Source organism: Antennarius striatus, chromosome 6 (genome assembly GCF_040054535.1).
Source record: "Antennarius striatus isolate MH-2024 chromosome 6, ASM4005453v1, whole genome shotgun sequence".
NCBI classification, from domain to species: Eukaryota; Metazoa; Chordata; class Actinopteri; order Lophiiformes; family Antennariidae; genus Antennarius; species Antennarius striatus.
Genome location: NC_090781.1, coordinates 8,402,121 through 8,428,062, shown reverse-complemented (window position 1 = coordinate 8,428,062; position 25,942 = coordinate 8,402,121). Strand labels below are relative to the sequence as shown.

The following is a 25,942-nucleotide window of genomic DNA, read 5'->3' as shown; positions in this document are numbered from 1 at the left end:
CGAAAGACGCAAGAAGGAAGAAAAACACAGGAAGAGATCAGAAACTTTGAACTTCAGACAAGTAATCTTTTACAAACCTTCAGCTTTATCTGAGACTGTTGCTAATGGACGTGTTTCTTCTGTAAAACAATTATTAACTGTGGGATCACCGCGTCATGGTGTTCGTCAGCAGTTACTGTATAACTGCTGGCTTGCTAGTTGGAGATCAGAACTGTGCTCACCAAAATGTCTCAAGGCACCAGAATATTTATATCAAAGACATTCTACATAAAATACATCATAATATAGAACTAGAACCAAGTCAGTCACAGACTGCTACATCCCGCCACACCCCTGAATTGAAAATTTTACCCTGACCTATATAAGAACTAGCTTTGATCTATGACCTATGCAAGTATGTCAGGGTAAAATTTTGAATTCAGGGTGTCGCGGGATGTTGCATTCTGTGACTACATTGGTTCTTGTTGCAAATGTTTTTACACGTCAGTGTTAAATGGCTGTGATGAGGTGATAAGGATAGTAAAAATAAAGGCAATCACATAACATTCTTGGTGTGGGTGGTTCTACAATTTTTTGAAACTGTGCAAAATCTGGAGCAAAATTAGTTTAGGTGAACAATGAATGACAAAATGTCCCAAAATTCCTTTTAAAATTGCAAAACCTAATCAACTCAACTCAAATAATCAGAGGAATAATAGCTTATAAAACTGAAATAAAATGATAACTCATTTCAAAAGATCATGTTTTGTGGTTTTGATGTTCTATATGTAGTCATAATTATCAGTTCCTCTCATGGGCATGAGTAAATTAAGTAGATTAAAAAAAAGTTCAAACATATATTGTAACCGTAATGATTTCATGACATCACAGAGCAAAAGATTTGTGTGAGGTTATCAAAGGTCATCTTTGAATTCCAACACCAGGAACTGACAAACAGCTCAGCCGGGCTCCTGAGTCCTGGGGAGCTGGTCTCCTGCTGCCATCTTTTACTCGTCATCTCTCCTCTTCCTCTTCTTCTGCCTCCTTTTTTCCTCCTCTCCTCAAGGAGAACAGATCTGCTCTGCAACTCGCTGAGCTATTTTAGGTCCTTTGTGCTACATGCTGTTTAAAGACACAGTTGAAGTTGTTGGTGCATCAAAGAAATAACACGCGGCGCACATCTAAGTGCTTGTGTGTGTGTGTGTGTGTGTGTGCGTGTTTGTGTGTGTGTGTGTGTGTATTTATCCCAAGTGACACAAGTGATGGGGGTGGGAGTGTACAAATATGGGTGTGGGTGTGTGCAGGATGCTGACTAAAGGCTTTTAAGGAGGGAGATGGAGCAGAAGTGGAGCTCGAACACACTTCCTGTTCATCGGTTTAAACGTCTCCTGCTCAGTCCCACACTTCTCGAGTCTCTCAGTTATTTCACGTCACATCTGTACCATCAATGAGGGATCAGATGTTTATTGGACAACAGAGCCTTGGCAACAACGCCATAACGCTGCCTCCTCCATGGTGACATGGGCGCTGCTTCTGTGCCACTGAGTCATACAGCTGCTAGCCACGGTCAGCTGCTGCACAAAATGTCAGTCCCCAATTTAGAGTCCACTATTGTCTGCATGAGAATAGCAACTGAAGAGATGCAAGAATGTCTCCCCAAGAATGATGATTGTTACTGAAAAGGCGTTGGTGCTAATTGCTAAGTATGTGATTAGACTGTGACATCACACCCACACTGAGGGACGTTTGACTCGGTGAGGCTCATGAGAGTAAAGACAAGACGCAGGAGGGAGACAGCGAATCAAAAGATTATGAGAATGAGAGAGAGAATGAGACTAGCAATAGCATGACGGACATTAGTCGTAAATGGAAATCTTAAATTTTGGAGCATTCCTACATAAGGAGGGGAAGCCATGGTATTTCTTTTAAATTTATTCTAACAGAATACTATCAGTCCATTTTTATGGACTGATGTGTGTAATGGAATTTAGATTATGGTTTAATTTTATTAAAATGGACGGTTGGGCCTCTGTGGGGCATTCACTCTTCTTAGTGTGTTTCTAGTTTATTGCTTAATTTTATTACTGTAATAATCTACATCTGAAGCATCAGTGGGGTTAAAAAGTATTTCAAGTTTAGAAAGGAGGCTGATGGGAAAGAGCTAGAGAAAGAGAGAGCCGGGAATCAACAGTGGTTCATCTCAGTTTAGGGTTACACCTTGGCTCATTGTACAGGTACGCTGGTCTCAGGTGTCCTCTTCAAACTGCCGACCATTTGGCATCACCGCGGTGACGGAGCAGCTCAGGCCCTCGAGCCTCTCCTCTGTCGTCCGTCAGCCGTCGTCGGAGCCCGGTAAACAAAGTGCCATATACCACAGAAGAAGAATTCATCAGGGCTACGTGTGACACTCCTCTTGGAGTCAGTGTGCGTTTGAAGCTGACCACACATCAGTTTGTATTTTCACTCATATGCTTTTGTATAATTGTATTTGTGGAACAATTACAAACACAATTAGATGAAAATTGTTTTCCAGGCATGACGAAGTGCATGTGTGAGAGGCTGTTCTGTGCTTTAACCTGTCAAGCCCATAGCAGCAAGTCAGTTGGACACAATGTGATTGCTGTGACCTCCTTAGAGTGATGTCACTGCAGGTTTGTGGGTTGGCAGGTCATTGTCACCCGCGGTCATACCTGAGCTGTCGCTCTGACCCCGAATCAACCTCCAGGTGCTCAAAGCATAGGGCGCCAGTCCTCCTTGATTGTCTCAATTCACTAAAGTGGAGTTAAAGAGAGGCAGTGGACAGAACCGGAGTGTTAACATTAATAAAGATAGTGACATAGTATCAGGACTATTACAGATCAGCAAGGTCATCATCAGTGAATCTATGGAAGCCTTTTTTACTTTTTTAACACAGCGAGACAAGTTCAGGTCTTATCTGATCTACAAACTGCTCTTACACTACATAGCTGAATGACATTAAATATTAAAATACAGGTAATATTTGTGTTAAATAAAATGATGGCCCTCCTCCTCGTTGACAGTATTTTTCGCACTATAAGGCACACCTAAAAGCCTTTCATTTTCTCAAAAACCAATAGTGCGCCTTATAGTCCAGTGCGTCTTATAGTGCGGAAAAATATTGTAATATTTTTGAAAACAAATGAAAGTAAATATAATTCAGTGTTTTTTTTATTATTGAACACGATGTCCAGCTGTGATTGTGAACGCTAATAAAACAGCATCGTCAGAGGATGGTTGGTCTTCCTGCCGTTTTGATGGCTGGAGCCTCCAATGGAAGTTGTGTTTACACAGTAAACAGACATGTGAATAATGTCTCCCAGCAGGCTTGTCAGGTATTCTGTTTACACATAGAGTATTTCGATTACAAAGCACAAACACTCCAATACTAATAATAGTTCTTTTTCTGTAGGGTCTTCTCTTGTAGTTTCGCATGATGTATGAAATCAGCTACTATCTCAGCACACGAGTGCCATGGTAGCTAGTTAAGAGATTAGCAAGGCAAACAGTTGTTGCCACTGAATTGCTCACATCTGGCTGTGTGTGTGTTGAGCAGTAGAGAGGTAGATAGTCTGGACTCCTAATCCCTCTGAGAGGCGGAGTGGTTTCGTGTCATTCATGAGTGACGCAGAGGAGTGGGAGGAAGAAACTGATACTCTGGCCTTTAAGACAGAGGTGTGGCATTTAATCACTGTGGATTAGAGTTGTGATACATTCAGGTGACGTTTGGATGTGAATCCTGTTATTTAAAGGGACAAGATTCTTTCAGGATCTGAAGGATTCTGATTCTATTTTTTAGTTCTAGTTGTAGGTTTCAATCCTTTCTGAGGCAGAATCCAAACACACCACTAGTTAATTTTCACAAAAGATGAAATAAAAAATTATTTTGTATAAAGAATATAATGCTAAATTACTCCAATATATTCACAACAACTGACTAGAATGAATCACATCCCTGCAAACAGAAAAACAAACATAACCTAGCGCTACTATTACTGTAGGTCATAGTAGTGAGTAGCCTACTAGAAGCCAGCTTATGTTTGCTTAGATAAATATTGGGACTTTACATTCTGAGAAGGTGTTCAACCTTTGCCGTGGAACTCTCCAGTTTGATCCATTGACATTCTTCTCTTTACTGATGTGTCAGGTTGTAGGTTCAGGGTTAGAGTTACACAACCCAAACTGAATTCCGATTCATTAGAACTAAGGAGAATCTCCTGTTATAATTATGTCATAGTTAAAGCTATGTCTCACTCAAACTTAACAAGAACCAATGCAGTCACAGACTGCAACATCCCGCAACACCCCTGAATTCAAAATTTTACTCTGACCTACAGTATTTACATAGGTCAAAGATCAAAGCTAGTGCTCTGACCTACTGTCATCAATAAAAGCACTATCTTTGATCTACGGTCTGACTCACACTGGCCTTCTCCCTCGTCTTTCTATCTTATCCGGTTCCTGAGTGTACAAAATTTGAAATTTGACCTTGACCTATTTTTCTCAAGGTCAAGGTTATCATCTCATTTTCATCCCCTTTGCCGCCTGAGTAATCTGCTTTTTGTTTCATCTTTCTACCTGCAATGGTTGCAAAGATATTTGGTGGACACACGAACGGGCGGACTAACGGACGAACAAACGGACGAACACACAAACACTGACAATTACAATACATCACCGCTTTCAAGCGGGATGTAATAACAAAAAAATCAAGTAATATAACCTACAAACCAATTATTGGAGAGAGTTTGGATGTACTGTAAACACTGAAGCAACCACAGCAACACGCAAAGGAAGAGGAAGTGAGGCATCACTCAGAAACCTGGGATAACCAGGTTATCATGGCGTAATAATGCGCAGCAGTGACGATGCAACTCTTTCATACAGAAGGGAAAAATCTAGGCCTTGTTCCACCAGTGTGCATTTATTGTAGTTCCTACACCTCACTGATCACTGACGAGTCTTGATCAAATAACCACTTTTTGTTTCACATCTGTCTGAATGCTCTGTCTCTACGGGTTCATTTAAAGGCTTTTTTAAACTATACTCTTGACAACCTTGAGATTTGAGAGCTATTATAGAGATCTGTACATCATCAGTTGTCTTTGTATTTTTTTTTTTTTCCGACAGGGTGCTCAGTGCTGTGTTGTGTTTGGTTGCCTTCATTTAGTGGGACACAGAAAGACACACTATACTCTCTAAAGTACTACAACATGTTGGAAAGCTAAAGGTGCCTGGAGACACGTCAGTCTGTGAGCAGCTCAGACTTATATAGATCATTAACAAACATGTCAAAGCTTCTCTCCTACTTGAAATGATGATGTGATACTCATTTAAATCCCAATTTCTATGAGTTTGATCTTTTGATATTATGATTTTAGAAAGTTAGGCAGTTCCTTCGGCATCTCTACACTGCATCTGTGTGTTTCAAAAGGTGATAATAAGATATTTACACTTACATTAGCAAGGGTAAAATTTGCATTTCTACTTTGACAAAGTGACGAAATTGATAGTAAAACGCTTAAGTGCCGATTTAAAAAAAATTAATGTGTGAAATTAAGAAAACAAGATTATTTGCTAATCCTTTTAGAAATATGTTCCACTGAAAACAACACAATTAGAAAATCCTTATTTAAATCCTTATTCTATTCAAATCCTTATTTACAAGGAAGGTCAACCACATTTTGAAACACAAAAATATATCAACGGTATTACTTGGGTTGGCTCAAAGTGTTCAATAATGGTCAAACAGAGGAAAATAGATGATTTTATTCAAGGCAGGGGTTCGTTTTATTTGATCACCCGATGCTATAATTTCCAGGAAAGAGTCCATACGAGGGAAAGTAAGGGTAGTGACTAAATCCATTACTTAAACTTTAAAACATCATGTTGTCTTTGAAGATTGATGCATTAAAAACTCTTTTTACTTAAACCTTGATCTTCAGGATCAAGGTTTAGCCCTATAATGGCTCAATAATCCTATGGCTTGCTAATAGCTACTTCGTACTTGCTCTGATCTGCAGGGATTATAAAAATGTTCAAGGACACACCTCCACGCCACGTCAAATTAAACATAGCTCGACCAACATTTACAAAGTACTGATTATTGTTAAATCTATTAGATCCATACGACTGTAGTTTTTGGATTTTACAGTGCACAGCTCGTGACTCCACAATAACTTCCTATTTGCATAGCTGATTATCCTGCTTTGCCTGGTACTGATGTCTGATGTGTGCATTTACTCTTTGTTTTTTCCTGCTGTATATCTGATATAACAAGGAGTTTTTAAATGTTTGTTTTGTTGAGAATGTCTGAAAACTTGATGTGGGCGTGTGCAGCTCATATGTAGGCCTGTGTTTCAGCAGTGGACATGCTGACACAAGGAACTCACCCTCCTATCATCACACACATCTACGCACTGCAACAGGCCAACAATGACCCCATTCTCACACAGCAGCCCAAGATAGAGCCAGAGCAGGGCCACAAAGGCAGGAGTCAATGCAGGGGGGGGGGGTTGGTGGCAGTGGTGGTGGTGTATGGGGGGGTATGGGCTGCAAGGGATGACTGTAGGCTGTGAAGGACAGTGAGGAGAGATGGATGGAGGCAAGGCAGGATAGATGGGAAAGCAGAACAGAATTGGAGTGGCAGTAGAAGAACCCCCGGGGGCTCGGTGGGGAGAGCGAAGGGGGAGGGAAAGATGAGGGCAGGAGGAGTATGAGACGTGTTTAAGAGGAGGTCAAACCCTTCTTTCTCTCAGTGAGCTCGATCCAGATTTAGACTGACAGTTTGAATCGGTGAAGGGGGGCCTCTATACCAGAACACCTTTAGTTGTAATCAAAAGCATTAAAAAAAACCCTTAAAAAACATACGACTGCCATTAGGTGCCGGATTTCAACTAGATGATAATCTGACCCCTCTCAAAAAAATATTCCTCAGGATGACCCTGAGTTTTGATAGCAGGCAGCATATGGAACATCCCAATGACGTCAAGTGATGCATAAATAAGTCATTATCCTGATTTTCTACTAATTTAAAACAAAAATTCTGTCAGCAATTGGACTGATATGAAATCAAATGACCCCTGCCTGACCTCTAACACCACCATGACGATACTGTTTGTGTTGTTTGGTGAAACGCTTCCTCAGTCGCGTGGATTGTCAAGAATTACGTTCAGCCCGTTTCTTGCGGAGCTTTTTAACTCTTATAATGGCTCTGACACGTCGGAGGAAATCACTTTAGTCTGTGGAGAGATTAAATACCGTTCAGCTTCATTTGAGAAGATTTCAGTGACAATAAAACAGGCCACATGTTTGTTAGCTGACATTAGTCCAAATCACATTATTCATTTAATGAATTGGTATCTCCTGGATTGTTTTCAAAATTCCCAGGCATCAAATATATTTCTGTCATTCAGAAAAGGGGAAGATGCTGAGTTTGTGACTGACAGCTGCTCAGACATTTTGATGTAGGACAGAGTTTACATCATGTCAGCTTGATTTTACTGTCTCGCCATACTGTAACTGCATTTACCATGTTGGTGCACTAAAGGCGTGGATTGAGGGAAAAATCAAAGCATGAGATAACAAAGTAAAAGTTAAGTTGGTGACTACAGACATTAATGAATGGTGTAAGCATGTTAGCAGGGGTCAGAAGGAAACGCTGTGTGGATTTGTTCTTTCTCAGTGACAGAGAGATAGCTACGGTAGCTACACAGCTACACCAACACTAAGACCAGTCAATGGCTGCACGATTACCAACGAATACACTCGTGTTCACTCACACACTCAGACATGCATGACAATTATTTTTCTCCACTGGTCGATAAAAGGTTGATTTGACGCCAGCCGACGTGATGACTCCCCGATGCGCTCCATTGCTGCTCTGCAGCTCAGGTTCTGTGTGGACCTGCCAAGCATACTGACACACATTTACACCTCCTCCTCTTCCTCCTGCTGCTGCTGTTGCACATAAAACACATCAACATAATTAGCTTTTCCCACATTGATGTGGATCTGCTGTTCTGTGGTTTTATTTGATGCATGCAAATGCTGTTCACTGTTTTGTGATCTTATGTCATAAGTACAGTTTTATCAATACTGTACTCCAGTTTGTTTGCATAAACAGAAAAGACTAGATCTAGGATGGGCAAACCATGGCCCGTGGCCCATTAGGCTATGCAATCCGGCCCACCAAACTCGTTTAAACTATATAAATAATTGTATGAAAATGCAGTTGTAAAATATTTTGTATAATGTTTTTTTTTTTACATCAAGCATTAGTTCAAATAAACATACACATCTGGTCCTTAGCTGGCCTGCCTGGGAACTCTGTGCGGCTCACCAGTCTAAAACTTTGCCCACCCCTGGAGTAGATCGAAGCGTCTGGTGTTTTTTTAAATCTTTATCCGCAAAACAACTCTAATAAATGATTTCCTCTGTTCTGAATTAGGAGATTTTCCAGCATTGGTGCAGTAACACCTCTGTAAAACAACACAGGTCGTCAATATTCTCATTACCACTTCATATTTAGATGGCGTGCTTGAGATGTAAAGATCCAAGAGGTTACAGAAACTCAAGTTATTACACAGAAAATCAACTAGAGGGAAGACGTGTTTTCTCTTGTTTTACTTCATGCAGCTGTCATGTTTTACGTTGATGTTTCCTATAAATATAACACAGCATGACTTACAGTGTGTCACTGGGTACAATTGAATATTACAAACACAGAGGGTCATTGTTGTCTGTAGCAGCCCGTCATGGAGTGTAGGGAGTAAGGCCAAGAGGAGAAGGCGAAGGGACCCCCCCCAAATGAAATTCCTTTAGCCACCTTCATTTTTTTAGTCAAGAAGAGGAAGCTTCACTCCGGTGACAGACAACATGCAGCACGCTTGTACGAAATATATAGATCAGACCTGGACAAACTGTGGCCCTTCGTACATCCCTATCCGGCCCATGTGAGACCAATCATAAATTACTTACACAGAAAGAACACAAATTACGTAAATTAAACACTGCAATTTCAAATAGCCTAATTTAAATATTTTCAGTGTTTTATTCTTCCGATTAGCAGTACCAGCTATTCAAAATATTTAATTTAGTGTATTTTACAGTGGAAGAAAGTCTAGCGGAATGAAGTTCAACTATCGTTGGTGTGACCCTCTGACGCAATTCAGGTTTCTAATATGGCTCCTTGTGAAAATTAATTTCCCATCCCTGATATAGGTAATGGGGTCAGTAGGAAAGTATTCCTGGGAGATTTTATATATTTTCATGTTGTTCTTCTAAACTTCACTGAGAACTCAACCATTACTCAAAATACGCCATTTTTGATCGTACTTATCGTTTACACATGATGCAGCGAGTCGTCAGTTTTCCACTCAGAGAACCCTTGAAGCTGATGTTCAACCAGTTTCTTCTTCATCCATCTTTCTACAATTACAAAGCCGTGCACCGGTTTATGTCTGTCAGTGGTACATTTGACAAAGCTGTTTGCGTATGTGAGTGTGAAATAATAGTAAAAACAGACACACATTTCAAGTTGTCAAATTGGAATAATGGAACAAATAGATACTCTATTCCATCTCATTTCTTGATCCTTCATCAGCAGGTTCCTCCTCCTCATCTTGTTGTGGTGAATATTTCATGAAGAAACTCATCCGTAGTTTCTTCGTTGTGCTTTGCTTTTACAGTCTTTGTCGTTAATACATATTGGTGAAACAAAAGAGCACTTATTTAACTTTTTTGTCATTGTAACATACAGTTGAATCTACTGATGTTGCTGCACACAAAAGGATCAAAAGATCACCGTAAATTCCCACACTTTCAATGCTCCCTTTTCAGATCACACACTTCGGTGTGTTCTGAGAGCGAGAGGCTGTCTGGTCACACGAATCTGGCAGCTGCGTTTGTGTGAAGACAAAGTTGACGGCTGCGGGGTGAAACTGTGCCACAGCACGGCTCGGGATTAGAACCCCGCCGGCCCGGGGCGCTACGAGTTAAGCCAAGCCGGGGTATCGGTGACATGGGAGCATTCCCACTACAACATCCATATGAAAACAAAGGGGACCCAGTGATTTGGTTCATTCCGTGTCCCCCACCGGAATTTATTGTTGTTTATGTGCTGAAACACGTTAGATACAATAGATCTGTGTGTTTAGTCTTTTAGAGAATTAAATAGCTTTTTTCTGCATTTGATTTTTTTATGTCTGATTTAAATTGACTTTAGATTTAAACTCTGAGGTTGTTGTTTTTTTTTTGTGATGTTTCATGTCTTCTCTGCTTGAAATCTCTTCTGAGACAAGATGTGTGAAAGCAAGAGGAAAATGCGGAGACCTTTTGAAATCCAAAGACATCTGGTGTGTGCTGCCAGGAAAATAACAAAAGCTCTCCCTCCAGTCAACTCTCTTTACCTCTAACAGCCTGCATCTTTTCATCCATTCATTATTACCCTCTTTCTACTCCTGCCTGTCTCTTCTCTCGCCATCTTCCTTTTCTTATATTACGTATCCTAACGCACTCCCTGTTCCTGCCCAATATTTCATTCTTCCTCTCTTGCCCTCATTTTTTGCAGCAACTCCTCTCTTCCCTCTTGCCATTTTTATGTCTCTTTCCTGCCTCCATCCTCTTCTTATCTTCTCCCTTCCCCCATCGCTTATCCTCAAACCTCCACCCTGCTCTGGCTCCTCAGCCTCTCGCCCGCCGTCTCCCACGTTACGTACGACAGTCTACCGCTCAGTTACTCTCTTTTACTCTCCCTGCATCTCTTCTTCCGTGTCTTCTCCCCAGTGTGTTGTGATCATAGCCAGGCTGGCGACAGCTGAAACAGCAGACAGTCGTGCAGCGAGCATCAACACAGGGAGGGAGCGGGCGAGGGGGTGTGAAGATGAGGAGGCAGTTGGGTTGGAGGGGTGGGTACGTCTTCCTTGCCACGGTTTTGATCTTTTGCCCAAGCAGAAATGTAGATTGAGACGTGGGGCCTGGGAGGCGGGCTGCTGCTGTGCATCTCATCATGCTGATGTACAGGCGACCTGCTGCCATGTCAGTCGACGTGTCATCCTGACATGCTCACGCACACCACAACAAACAGACGGCTGGAACCAGCACTGGGAGCGATGGTGTTGTTCCATAACAACCAGCAGCTCTTAAGCGAGCTGTGGGACGAGGAGCTGGATGAGGGTGGGAACATGTTGTCCATTTAGACAGACGAGGGTTTGTCGAGACGCTGGTCCTGATTTGCTGACTTGGCACCGCCGTAACAGCTGTCCAGGCCGCACCTGTTTTTACACGAGGGATGAGGAAGAGGATGATGGTGAGATGTAGAGGATGAATGTAGTTGCAGAGAAAGCAAAGGAACAGTCTGCTGCTCCGCTGCCACTCCTTCATCCAAGATCGGTTTCTACACAAAGTGTGTTAATAATCTAACAACAGCAGGATATCAGACACACAAGCGAACGTTAATAGTTAACTTCCTCCAGCTCATCTTGGCATAGGAAGGGGTTAAAGCAGACGGGATCGGTCCAGAACAAATAAATCTGACTGACTAGTTCCACACTTGTCAAGCCAGTTCATATTTTTTACCAGACTGCAGTTTACCAGGAACAGGTGCCGCCTTCATTGATGGCATAACACAACAATAGAACACAATACACCTGCGTCACCTTATAATGGGTGTACATACGCCTGTGTGCACCTAATTGGACGTCATTAACAGAGGTGTGAGAGCTCCAGTGACTGAGAAGCACGTTGACAAGACAGCAGAAGACGGGTTGAGCTAAAGTTTTATGTCATTGATAGAGAATGTCTCATAAGGATGCTCCTATTTGAGCAAATCAGGCAACTGAAATGAATAAAGACACGTTCCAACTGGTTCTTCTTGGAGTTCTAGAAAGATGGCGGAATATATTAAGACAGAAATCAGTTCTCCTTTAAAATATTATGTAATGGGGGGGAAAAAGAGGATTTTTTTCTTTCCTACTATTATGGTCTTGTGTAACTTTTGACCTGCAACAGAAAGTGGGGATCTGTAAAAGGAGAGAAAACCCTGCGGCTGCTCCGCCCCGATCAGCTGCTCTGACAGACGAAAGCTGTCAGCTGACATCTCAGGTAACCTCGCCCAACTCGTCGGTCAGTGTCATTGTTTATTTAAGGTGAGGCGGCGCAGAGACAATAAGGCTTTACAAGCCTGTTGATGTTCTGTTTGCACTTTGATTGAAAATGCTCAAATGATCACAGACAGAAACAACAGATTGTTTCTATTGGTTCATGTTTGTGTGTACAATGTTGTCCTTTGTTCCAATTACATAATGAATGAAATAACAGAGGTTATTCAGTCCCAACCTGCAGCTCAAACAGGTGGTAAGGTTACAGTCCCCTTCACCACCCAGCCTGACTTCAAAGTTTACTACACCGATAATATTTTTCGCTGTTATGTTGTCTTTTTATGTAAACGCTGACCTAATCTGATTTTTATCTTCTGCTGACCTGCAGAGAATTTCCACCACATGCCAAACACGTCGCACGTGTTTGAGGTCTTATAATCTTCACTGGAAGTGACAGTAACACACATTAGAATGGATTTCTCTGTGGAGAAATGTGTGTGTGGGATGTTGGCTAATGCATCACCTGCACTGGAGATCATTAGTCAGGTTAAAGCCCGGCTGTTTACGTCTCTGTCGGCAATGGAGCTGTGGCATTTCTCAACACTCGGTCAGGGTCAGGGTCCAAGGAGGGGTGAAGAATGATGGCTAAATTAAAGATTTACCACACTGAAGGAAAGTTGCTGCTGCGCTGCTGACGATCCGACTCAATAACACAGTAACATTTGGCTCTAACAACAGTTTGTGGATTGTGGCCAAGGCTTCACATTGTGTACTACAGTACATCCCTAATGGCATCTTAAACCCTCCAGCCCTGTAAGAATATATCAGATTCCAAACTGGTGCGAATCCACTGTGTGCCTTTGTTTAATGGCTTTAATGTGATTAATACGAGGCATCACAACAGACCGGGGGCCTCACGCTACGTTATCTGGATATCGCTGCCAATGAGAATCTCTTTTTCAGCTTTATTTATCTCTATCTGCTTCTTTGTATTGATATTTAACACCTCATTATACACTTTATGAATTAAATTGACAATCTGCGAAACCCCGTCCTGATCAGTACCGGACGGGTCGTCTTTGTGACACATTTACAGTATTTTCTGGACTATAAGGCGCACCTTCAATGAATGGCCTATTTTAAAAGTTTTTCCATATATAAAGTACACTGGATTATAAGGTGCATTGTTGGTTTTTGAGAAAATTGAAAGCTTTTAGATGCGCCTTGTAGTGCTGAAAATACTGTAATGACTTTTCTTGTTGACTTACATCTGGTCCAAAACCTTTCTGTGTGTTTTCTGATCATTCAGCTTCAGTGTTGTTGGTGTTATCTCCTTATAAGCAGCCCTAACAGCCTCAGAGAGCTGCTGTTGTAACTATTATTGACAATCAGAGAGATTGCACTTATTTAGCAACTACAGACACAAAACCAGGCCAATCTGATTGTTGAGATTGAATTTGGACACTACCGATGGACATATTCCAAGACACGTAAAGAAATGCTGACACGTGTTGTAGCTCACACGTACGTCACATACACAGATTTGATGGTGATAGTAAACATCAGTACAACATCATACAGTTTTACAGCCTGTGATCTATGGAGGAAACAGGGAGATTGTCAGCAGTGTGATTTTCCTCTCTAGTCTGAGGTAACGTTTCCAGCAGCGCCGCCGATGCCTCGTTGTATAAAAGCCACAGTATCCTCGAGGATGTTTTTCTTTGTCGTTGTGAGAAATAAACAGGCTGTGATGCTTCTGACAGCCACGTGAGCGTTAAATGTTCACTGCTGCAGTTCAGGTTTCTGCACTGCTCTCTGAAAACTAACATATTGATCTTTATGCTTGACGTGTGAATGAAATGCTGGAAGCAGCGAGAGCCTGAGGTGGAAGGTGTTTCTTATAAAGCCTCACACACACAGAGGTTTGTGAGGTGTGAAGGCAACACGCTGATGGTGTAATCACACGGGTGTAGGAGCAGGTGGAGGTGCTGCATCGGTCACACGTTCAGTGAAGTCAAGACACCTCCTCGCTCTTTTCCCTCCTCCCTTACAGAACCTGATGTTGGTGTAGGGATGCGCTCTGAGCGGACTCGCCCGTCAGAGCCACGCAATCGCATCACTTCCTCCGCTCCTGTCTGAAAGAGCGAGCCCCGAGGAGACAGCTGTCCCTCACAGAGACGCAGGATCACAATGGGACAGACATCTGGAGCGCTTTCCCGTTTTAGTAGTCTCAGTAGTCACGTGCACATTTGAAAAGAAAATATGGCCGTAGTTACACTTTGCTACCAGTTATGAGAAGGGACGAGATCAGATGGTCAAGTTTTTATTTATTATAACATTCCAGTCTATAGATTTTTATTTTTTTTAAATCTGATACATTATAGAAAACAATGGAAATACTAAGAATAAGAAGTTCATCAGAATTACACTCAAATACTTGTGATTTCAATTATTTGCCAGTATGGAGATGTGGACTTTACTGAGTGGCGAAGACAGACGTCAAAAGTCTCGTTTGAAAGACTGGTATCTGCAAATTTTTTTCTCTCTGATCAATTTATTGATTAAAAGATGATTTTCTGTCTGACATGATTTTAAAAAAAGGTCAATCCTGAAAACATTACTGGCTCTGAAACGCTTCAATACTGTGTGCTCTATCGGCTCTGATATTCATGTTTATTCATGATTTTTATACTTTTTTATTTACATTTTTTATGAACAAATATGTATTTCAATCAATCAATCAGTTAACTTTTATTTATATAGCACTTAATCACATCTAAAGACATTTCAAAGCGTGTTACAGATAGAAAGCCAACAATGCTGTTAATGATTCAGTTTCAGTTAGTCTGTCGGTCGACAAGCAGTGTTTCTCTCATGCAGTAGCGATGAACACTGTAGATTTTCTTTGTCTTCACTCCTTCCTCTGCCTGGACCATGTTGTGTAAATGTCCTCCTCCTGTCTCACCGTCTTTGCACAGAGAAGCACAAATCGCCGTGACAAAGGCTTCATTTGTTGACACTGAACAAACTGCTGCGTTTTTGTGACCGTGTTAGTGTTCGTAAGCTAAAGAGCAGCGACGTCATCTAACTTTCTACACATGCATGTAAATAACAAGGCAGTCACATGCTGCAACATTCCGCGAGACCCCTGAATTCAAAATTTCACCTTGACCTATTCTCATGATGGTCGCACCAATGAATTCTATATTGTCCTATCGAGTATTTGGCTTTTCTTTTCATATTTGTAAGTTTACCACTGCTAGAGGTACAATATTGTTCTGGGCATTAAAAAAAATTAAAATTTGACCTTGATCTAGTTTTTCAAGGTCAAGTTTGTGATCCAGTTTTCATCCCCTTGCCTCCCTGAATATAACACCTTTTGTTTCTTATATGGTTCCTGACATATGTACAAAAAAATGAACAAAAGTTCAAATTTGACCTTGAGCTAGTTTTCTCAAGGTCAAGGTGATCATCTCATTTTCATCCCCTTGGCTGCCCGAGTAATGTGCTTTCTCTTTCATCTTTCTATCTGCAACGGTTGTGAAGATATTTGGTGGACGGACGGACGCGTAAACATTGACAAGTACAATACATCACCGACAAAAACATCATCGGTCTGGATCTTGTTGTATTTTTAGAGTCAGGACACTTCGCTCCGTCTCCCACGTTGTCCATGAACACATCGTACGGCATCAAAACATGTTGTCCTTGACCCCGTTCACACCTTCATAGCATTCATTCAGAACGGTGGCGCCCCATCCCGCCTGGAGCTGGCTGCGTAAAAAAGGCCCAGGATTCCTTCCTTTATAATTAGATACTGAACTAAAACTGCTGCTTCAGCCCAAAACCAAACCAGCTACCCATGTAATAATGCATCAGTAATTACATAGCGTGTAAATACTATTTTTAATACATTATAATGATTACTGCAGGTGTAATTGGGTAATCTGTCAGTACGGTTTTGTTACTGATACTCAGTGAATGGTGTGTTTATCTACGGGCTGCTCTCAGATCAGCTCTTTATCACTGAAACTGGTCTCTGAGCGAGGTTGTGGACGGAGCAGCGCCCGGAGAGGCACACCTTAGTCACGTGGAAGCCTGTGTGTGTTTCTGTGTGTGTGTGTGTGTGTGTGTGTGTAAACAAAGACATTGCTGCGTGTGTATGGCTTCTCTATCCACCGCCCTTTGCATATGCCTGTAGATAAATGAGAGGGAGAAGGCCCAACCCCCCACCCCCTTCTTCCCACCTGACTCCCAGCATCTGGGAAATGTGTACATTCCAAATATTTCCATAGTCAGCCATGAAACGCAAAGAGAGGAGGAAGTTTCACGGAGAGACGGAGGGACAGGAAGTGTTGTTAGAGATCCTGTGTGAATCAGAAGAATGGAAACGCAGACACAAACCGCTGGTCAACCCCAGCAGAAAGATAATTAGTAGGCAGGTCTGACCACGCCTGCACTACAAACATGAACTTTATCTCATTCGTTTTGGAGTGTGGAAACTCTTTGTGACACAGTTGAACAAATTACTAAACTGGATGTTAATGTAAATTGACTTGAATCAACACTATTTATTTTAAATATTTAGATGGTTTATCAGAAAGTCCTGTTCTCCCGTTTGTTTTGTTTATTTAGATTGATGTTCTGCCTTTATTTTTTCTCTTTAAATTAATTCATAACCGTTCATGCTATTGAGGAGAACATTAATAAGTTATTAATTATTATGACATGAATTTTAAATCTAAATTAAAAAAGGAAATGTTCACATTCAAGCAGTGGTGAGGGTTTGGTACAAGTACAATAACGTGGTTGTCATCCTTTCCTTTCTCCTCTTCCTCAGTCCTCATCCTGGAGCCGGTGCAGAGGGACGACCTGAACGGGAAAACCCTGAAGATCACAGACTTCGGTCTGGCTCGGGAATGGCACCAGACGACCAAGATGAGCGCCGCGGGGACGTACGCCTGGATGGCCCCCGAGGTCATCAAGCTGTCCCTCTTCTCCAAGAGCAGCGACGTGTGGAGGTACGCAACGCTTTCACCTCGTCACTATGACGACTAACTGCCACAATATCTAGATATGTTTTAATGGAAGAGTGTAAAATTGTCGAATCAGTGATCCAGGATTATATGACAGCTTTGAGAACCTCAAGATGATCAAAAATGAGAAAAACAACGCACACAAGTTAGAAACACTTGAAATCGTGTGTGTATGTATTATATGTTGTATATGACGATAATACATATGACATATACACTAGTTATTTACTTATACATATGTACTATAACGGTATTATTGATTAAATAACAATCAAGACGATTAAAAAGTTTTTTTTTATTATTATGTAGCTTGAATTCACACCAGTCTTACATTCTGCTGGGTTATTGTTTCTGATCAGTAATCTGATTACTGTCATGACATTTTGTTTGTGAAGTGTTGGTACGATGGGACGTGACATTGTTGTTGTTGTTGTCTTCCCCCTACTCTCACCACAGTTTCGGGGTGTTGCTCTGGGAGCTGCTGACCGGTGAGGTTCCCTACCGGGAGATCGACGCTCTGGCTGTAGCGTACGGCGTAGCCATGAACAAGCTAACGCTCCCCATCCCGTCCACCTGCCCCGAACCCTTCGCTCACCTGTTGGAAGGTAAGACGAATACAGTGAAGGAATATCTTGATTGTTAATATTTTGTGCTTTTTTGGGGGGGGGGGACCAAACTGTTCATCAGTCATCAAATGTGACATTTAAGGTGTCACTGATGACAGGCAAAGCCTTCTGGGTATTCACAGCTGAGGTCACCGCTGAATTTTTCTAAAGCTCTTCATCCCTCCATCACTCCACCTCATGTTGTCTGCATTCGCTCATTATTCCTGCTATTTCCTCTCCTGCTTTGCTCTACATTTACTCCTGTCTTCATCTCCTCTAAATTTATCCACACAGTCTTTGTGCTAATTATAGAGCACCTAATAAATTCATCGATATACCTGCTGGAAACCGTGAAGCAGATCATTGGTTATTCTTCACAAACACACGGCCCATGTCGATGCTTTTCTCAGCATGCATCTTTCAGTAGATGTGGTTTCAGATATGATCAGGGTGTGACTCTACAGATCAGTGAAGGTGTCCGCTACTTTCTTTAGCCGTCATCCCCGGTTGGTTTCTTTAAGGTGGACATATGCTGTCCCAGATCAATGTTTCCAATTTTCTTTTTGCCCAAAAAAATTCATGGTAGAGTTTTTTTTTTAACACAAGGATGGGTATTACAGATGAGCGGGTGTGTTTTGACAGATATATATACGTCACGCCACTTGAGTATCTTCAAAACATTCATAAGGTAGTGTCAATAATGTAATGTCAATATGCCTCTCTCCTCCATTAGAGTGCTGGAGCCCCAACCCCCACAGCAGACCTTCTTTCACCAGCATCCTGAGGCGGCTGCTGGCCATCGAGCAGTCGGCCATGTTTCAGATGCCTCTGGAGTCGTTTCACTCCCTACAAGAAGACTGGAGGCTGGAGATCCAGCAGATGTTTGACGAGCTGAGGGCCAAAGAAAAGGTGGGACAGCAGTCGTTTCTCCACGGGGGTTGAAGTATTTGTCATTTTTGGGGAAAAAATTAACCTTTTTGAAGGTTTTTTTATATCAAATGCTTTTCTGATCTGGGTTTTTCTGTTGAATAAAAGAATATTTCACGCTGTGACAAAGGTGTTTCCACAAGTTAGAATTACCCTAGCAACAAGCCTGTCATTTGTAAAGGTGTTGCGGCGGTGCTCATCACCTCCTCTTCTCCTCAGGAGCTGAGGTCTTGGGAGGAGGCGTTGGCTCGAGCGGCGGAGGAGCAGCGAGAACAGGAGGAGCAGCTGAGGAGGAGAGAGCAGGAGCTGGCAGAGAGGGAGATCGACATCGTGGAGCGAGAGCTCAACATCATCATCCACCAAGTGTACCAGGAGAAACCCAGAGTCAAGAAGAGAAAGGGCCACTTCAAGAAGAGCAGGCTGCTGAAGCTGGGCCGAGACAGCAACTGCATCAGCCTGCCCTCTGGTGGGTGGAAGCTGAAACTGCAGCCAATAGTTTCTTCTATTATCAGAATCAGAATCAGAAAAAGTTATTGTTTTTAAAGTTAAATTACTGCAGCCTCATTCTTTTAATCATTGCCACGACCGGCAATAAAGGGCCCAAAAAGACCCATAGATGTTTATCAGAGCACTATATTATTTCTGATTCCATCCATCCATTTTCTTGAAGACCAGACAACCGTAATCATCTTGTCTTCAGCCGTTTTTCCACCTTGCGGGTCATGGGGGTTGCTGGCGCCTATCCCAGCTGACTATGGGTAAGAGGCAGGGTACACTCCGGACACGTCGCCAGTGCCCGCAGAGCTGTTTCTGTTTCAGTTTAATAATGAGTGTAACAGCATAAGTTACACTGGTTTCTCAATATCATGCATACTATATTCAAGGGTGTTTTGTGTGACTTGTCTTTTTTTTAAAAATATTTTGGGGGAATTGTGTGCATTTATTAGATTATTGAAGACATCACAGAAAACTAAGAAAAGGGGGGTGGAGGGGGTACATAGGAACTGATGACGTGTATTTATATTCCGATAATTTTGATTCACACAAATGAAAACTGATTTATTCAAATATTTCCGTCCTTGTTCATCTGCAGGCTTTGAGCATAAGATCACAGTCCAGGCGTCTCCCAGTGTGGACAAGAGGAAGACTCAGGGGAGTGAGAGCACCACCCCTCCCGCCAGCCCGGGGGTCATACCCCGCCTGAGAGCCATAAGATGTGAGTGCAGACCCCCAACATGACCAGAGAGCATCCCGTGTGAGAAGCAGGACGTTTGAACTGTGGCTTGTCTCTCTGTCGTTCAGTAACACCGAGCGATGGCAGTAAAACGTGGGGCCGCAGCGCCGTGTGTAAGAAGGAAGACCTGTCGGCCAATAAGAAGAAAGGACGCACCTGGGGCCCAAGCTCCACCCACCAGAAGGAGAGGGTCGGCGGGGAGGAGAAGTACGTGCACCTTTAGTAAACATGACAAAAAGAATCCGTGCACAAAATAAACTTCATTTTAGGAAATGTTGAAGACATTTTTGATGATGAAATTATCTCAGAATAAATTAATGATATTAATATAAAAGTACAGATATTATAAATATCTACGAGTAGCAACCTGTGTTTAAGAAGTTACCCAATATATAAAGTTTAAGAAGGAAAAAGTCAGGGATTTTTTTTTTCAAAATAAAATTCACAAGAATATCATTCTGTTATTAGATTGTTGTAACTGGTTTTTAATTCAATGATTGATTGAACCGAAAGTGATGAGTTTACAACGTCGTTTTGATTATTATATGGTCAATATTAGAAATAATGATGACAACAACAACATTATTATTATTATTATTATTATTATTATTATTATTAATAGTAATAATAATAATAATAATAATAATAATAATAATAATAATAATAATAATAATAATAATAATAATTCAAGGACACATAGTAAAATAAGGCAAAATTCTTCAACTCTTCAAGACTCAGGCACGTCATCGAAGATGTTTCAGATGTCAAGGAGTGGAATATTTCTGATGTCTTCTGGTCTCTTGTTTTCTCCCTGGGGAGCCCTAAATCTGCCTGAATAGAACAGGTTTTCATTATGTCTTGTGGAGTTTTCTAGACTGACTTTAATACCACAGTGTTCCTGATGCTCCTGCAAAAAAACACTGAGGTACTAGTTCACAGATGTATTATTCCTGACAGGTTATTGTTAAAACATGGAAACGAAACCTTTCAATCAATATCTCATTACAGTCTGTGGACCAGCCAGAAGCAGAACAATCATCTGGGGAAATTTGGTGGAACGAAATTTATGTAGTGTGTGACGGCTGTCCTCAAATCATGTCGTTCTTTATTCCGTCTGTCTGACAACAACATTCTCATTTGCTTTTTTGTCTCGGGGATGTTTCGCTTCGCAGGCTCAAGTCTTTGGGCGAGGGAAGCAAAGTTTGGTCGTCCAGCGCACCCAATCTGGGCAAGTCCCCCAAACACGCCCCCATGACGGCCGGCTTCTCCAGCCTTAATGAAATGGGTGAGTGTTGTTTCATTTGCATCACAGACTAAGTGATGAGAATCCACCTGGTCTATTTAACCTCCCCCCCTGCTGGTCGTTCAAACAGAGGAGTGCAGCGAGTTTGAGGAGTCCCCCGGGTCCATGCTGCCCTCAGACACCAGCAGCAACGGGGCCGCGGAGGACTCGGGGCCCCTGTGGAGCAGCCTGGGACCAAACACAGCGCTGACTGTTGGTGGCTACAGTCAGGGGCCCGTAGGCCTGGGGTCGGGAGCAGGAAACCAGGACTCGCTGCGCCGATGCAGCCAGAGGAAGAAGAGTGATCTGTTTCTGCTGGGATGTGCCGCTCTGCTGTCGTCTGTGGGCCTCGGACAGGACCTGATGCAGCTGGGAAAACTACAGGCAAGAAAACACACCGGCACCGTCGTCTGATAGACACTCATACACAATATAGGAAATAAAACCTTCAGATCATAGGTCAGACAAAAGGACACCCCCAATATTGAGAATGTATTAATCCATCCAATTTGAGTTTTCTTCTGTTATTCACACTAAAACAAAATTTCAATATGAAAATGTAGATAAATATTTTACACAGTATAATTGTGACAATTGCATCTCCATTCAGATCATACTGCTGCTGATAATATAGAGCATATAGAACCAGAACCCGATCCGTGGAGAGCATTCCTCCACCAGCGCCCAACAGTCCCTCATCCAAAACCCAGTTATTAACCCGACCTGACGTCCAAGAGGTCATTCAAACTAACAAACAGTCGTTGGAAAGAACAAAACCCCTTATGGGGAATGACACACAATCCAATCACTTAGTTTACAACTTAATATATATAAATATACATAGATACCAGAAGTAGCGTCTGACTGCTCGACTAACTTCAAGCTACTAACCTTTGAGGGAGACATTCTGTTATTAGGTGATATAATGTCAGCGTGGGTTTGACTTCTGTCGTTACTTTAGCTGTCCTTGTTTGAAACCTCATCAGTCTGTGGGATTTGACTGCTTGTCTTTCATTTTATTGCTTCTTTTTTATTTTACAAGCTACAAAGAAAATTTTCCAAAAGTTTTGGTGAAACCTTATAAATTCTTTCTCACAGTTCTTTTCCCTGGATAATCCCTCAAACAGATGAACGCACAGTCGGTACATATTACCGACCAGCTCTGTGTCGTCTGTGTGGTGATGGAACAGCGTCTAAAGTATTTTATAAGAAGCGTGAGGGGACCGTCTTGTTTCCTCCGTCTGGTTAACGCCCCCTGACGCTGTGTGCAGGTCATCCAGGACGAGCAGGACCTCAGAGAGGAGCAGCGCAAGAAGAAGGAGGGTCTGTTCCAGCGGGCGGGGCGCCTCCGTCGCAGCACCTCCCCGCCCAGTCGAAACCTGTCGCTGTCCCTGTCCAGACATCACGACTCAGCGCTCCCCTGCCTGGACCCGTCCCCTTCCGTCACACTCCTGTCTCTGTCCTCCCTGTCCGATTGCAACTCCACCAAGTCCCTCCTTCCCTCCGACCCGGACGAGTTCTCCCTGAGCCCCATGGTGGGGGGGGAAACACCAGCGGGCCCACCGGCCCCTGCCCTCAACCCGCTCTTGGACCTCAAAGCGGAGAGCTTCAAGAAGGAGCCCAACCAGTCGCTCACGCCCACACACGTGTCCACAGCCATGGCGGTGAACAGAGGGCACAGACGGACCCCCTCAGACGGGGCCATTCGGCCCCGAGCACAGACTCTGGGGCACCGCAGGACCCCCTCAGATGGGAGCATGCCCATGCCCCCTCCACCTGCAGGACTTCACAAAACTACTAACAAAGGTAAAGAAACGGAAAAAGTGTCTGCTGGACATCCCCGTCTCGGGTAAATGATGTCATCTCGGTCGGGTTGTCCGGTATTCTCGAGTCATTCTTCACAATATTTGATCTTTTTTAAAATATATATATGAGCAGAGATGGCTTAAATTCACATTTGGGTATTTAAGACTCAAGATTTCTCCAAAAAAATTTGTGAATCTCATGTAAATTTCTGAGCTGCTCGACATGAATCTACAGTCAAAACAAAGACAGGACTGAAATTGGGCCAAATGATGAGTGACATGCGTCTGATTGTCTACAATCAGAGGTTTATTCAGGAAAAAAAGTCTCAAAATCCTGAAAGGCCGAGTACATCAGATATGACATACTTAGTTTTAAAGAGTTCATTGCATAAATTAGATGAACTAAGACAAGACTTTGTCCTTTATGCCGTATAAAGAGCCTTCTTCTTCTCTACGTTCTCCATCCAGCTGCTCACGGTTCCCAGGAAATCCCTCGCCTTCCCGACCCGTCCACCATCTTCCCGGTCCCCCATCGGCGTAAAGCCCCCGCGCCACCCATCCTGGATCCTCATCCTCTCTGCCTCATCAGCCCCCTAGAGAGACCCAAAACGCTGGAGTTTGCCCCGAGACCACGTCCCACCCCCGCCAGGGTGAGAGCCGATCCCTGGAAGCTGGGCTCTCTCTCCCGGACGCTCAGCTCGTCTCCGGGCAGCAGCTGCGACAGCCCCCTGGGCTCCGGGGACAGCAGCGCCAGCGCCACCCGGCCCAACCTGATGGACATGGACATGGAGGGTCAGAGTTCAGACCACACCGTTCCCCTGTGTGGACAGCAGCAGCATTCCACTATGTGTTGACAACAGGAAACAAGTCAACCTTCACAAAGTCAGGACGAGGACAGGACTAAAGGTGTCGGCTTCTGGTTGGGAGCCATGGGAAGTGGAGCCACTGGAAAAACATCAGGTCATGTTTGGAAGCCATTCCTAATAAAGTGTGAACCCCTCCTCGCAAGCCATCCCCTGTTCTCTAATCCGCACAACACTAAGGGCCCTGGAGGCCCTTTCAAGGGCCTTTCTTACCGTCCCATGCCCAGATTTCATTTCTTTCCAGACCCCCAACCTTCAAAAGCCATTCGACTTCCTCGTGAAGCTGCTGTTTGACTTTGCCGACTGTTCGTTTCGACCCACCTGCCCCCGCTTCTGCCCGTCGGTGTAGCTGTCAGCTTTCTGCTTACATCTTACGTCAAACTTCTTTCACATCTCACCTAAACGTTTGCTTCAGGATTGTTTCCTGGACAAAACGTAGAGTTCAGAATTCTTCACTGATAGTCCTTGTTCTTAGTTTTTGCACACCGTTTCTTCTCTCACCTCCTGTGAACCCTCCTTTGTCAGCTCTGCTTTCATCCTCATGTGTCATCTGGGGGGGTGGGGGGGGGGTCTTCATCACCTCTACCCTACAAGTCTCAGACAGAAAAGAAGCCTTCTTCTCATTGCACTGGTGACGTCGTCAGCCTTGTACAGTAAAACAGAGTTTATTTTCTCAGTGCATCCCTACAAAAGGTTTTTCTATTGGTTTGGCAGAGCGGGTGTGCTCCTCTCTGCGTGACTGTGTAAATATCACTATACATGTGTAGAAGAACAAACTGGCTTTTTTTTTTTTTTTGCGTGCCGGTTATAAGTGCATGTTATTTTACATTTGGACGATGCGCCGTGCTTTTCTGCAGCGCTCCATCGGAACACTGGATCCCATTCGACGCCACACAAACGGACCCGAAAGAAGACCCGTCTGGAAACGAGGGAATCTGTTGAATTCAGCACTTCAGAAGCAGCTTGTCAGACTCTCTGTTGAACTCAAATCCTCTCCTACCTGTTGTCACACGGTGGACTTTTACTATCGGCTACAGGTGGGATTTACTGTGTGTGTGTGTGTGTGTGTGTGTGTGTTTGTGTGAATATGAGTGTGTTTGTTATTATTTGTATCAGATGATTACGAACCTTTTCGGTAGAAGAGTGAGCCCGAACTCATTCTCCTTGTGCAGTTAAGAACACTGAGTATTTATTAAATTAATTAATTAATTATTATGACGCTCTTCCTGGGATATCTGTATATATTTGTTAATATAAAAAGGGGGGAGAAAAAAAAACAAGTAAAACCATCCACATCGTCTCCGGTGTCAACCTGTGACCTCTATGGGTTCAGTGAGGAAGATTTGTGAAATGTGATAAATGAGAGACAAATAAAAAAAGAAAAGTATTTCAGCGTCAAAGCTTTGTGTTTATTGGCCTTTATTATTTAAATGATGTAAAAATAAGGAGCAGCTGGCCACCCGCTGTGTTCAGCGCTGAGAAGGGAGCACATGGAGCAACGTTGTGTTTTAAAATATCTAGACTAGACCAAGTTTCTATATTGATGAGTTGTGTTCTTAGACTTATTCCTGAATGTTTTCCAGGTGATGATGTATTTAATTTGATGGCCTGTTGGTGGTGTCAAATTCTCTTCTCCCCCATCTACAATAACAATCACTGTAACCTGTCCCAGCTATAGCCTTTTCCAGCTGTAATCTGTTTTAGATGTAATCTGTCCCATCTGTAATCTGTCCCGGTTGTAATCTGTCACACCTGTATACATGCAAAGTATTCCGGTCTGGATTCGGACCTGGATTCTTCCTGTGAGGTCATGGATCTCGCCGTTGCTTCGCTGTACAAATAAGGAAAGGTGAAAATAATTTATTACAACTAAAAGCCATGAATGAACTCCCCTACAGAAAGAACATAAATACACTCAGGAAAACCCACTCAGAGTGAGGCAGTGATGATCACTGTGGTTCCACGGCAGCAGCAGGGGTCTGGGTTCCATGGAGACCTTCATGTGGAGTACGCTGGCTCCCAGCTCCTTCTAACACAAACATAAACCGGGGTGATCCGCCAACTCCAAAGTGTGAATTTGAGCATGAATATTTTT

General features: G+C 42.9%; 1 protein-coding gene across 2 annotated transcripts in view; it reads left to right on the top strand.

Moving 5' to 3' along the window:
* The window catches only part of map3k10 (mitogen-activated protein kinase kinase kinase 10), a 28,134-nt gene extending 2,960 nt beyond the window's left edge, over positions 1-25,174 (top strand). Inside the window, exons 1-11 of one of the 2 annotated variants that reach the window (XM_068318219.1) lie at positions 11,957-12,099; positions 16,936-17,116; positions 17,588-17,736; positions 18,470-18,645; positions 18,883-19,129; positions 19,757-19,879; positions 19,966-20,104; positions 21,070-21,182; positions 21,271-21,563; positions 22,451-22,985; positions 23,453-25,174. In XM_068318219.1, the coding sequence (XP_068174320.1) occupies positions 17,034-17,116; positions 17,588-17,736; positions 18,470-18,645; positions 18,883-19,129; positions 19,757-19,879; positions 19,966-20,104; positions 21,070-21,182; positions 21,271-21,563; positions 22,451-22,985; positions 23,453-23,838 (2,244 nt within the window). In that variant the 5' untranslated portion in view covers positions 11,957-12,099; positions 16,936-17,033 and the 3' untranslated portion in view covers positions 23,839-25,174. Of the gene's footprint in view, positions 1-11,956; positions 12,100-16,935; positions 17,117-17,587; positions 17,737-18,469; positions 18,646-18,882; positions 19,130-19,756; positions 19,880-19,965; positions 20,105-21,069; positions 21,183-21,270; positions 21,564-22,450; positions 22,986-23,452 lie in introns of those variants that run through there. The other variant, XM_068318218.1, reaches the window with a different exon arrangement.
* Positions 25,175-25,942: the final 768 nt, after the last annotated feature.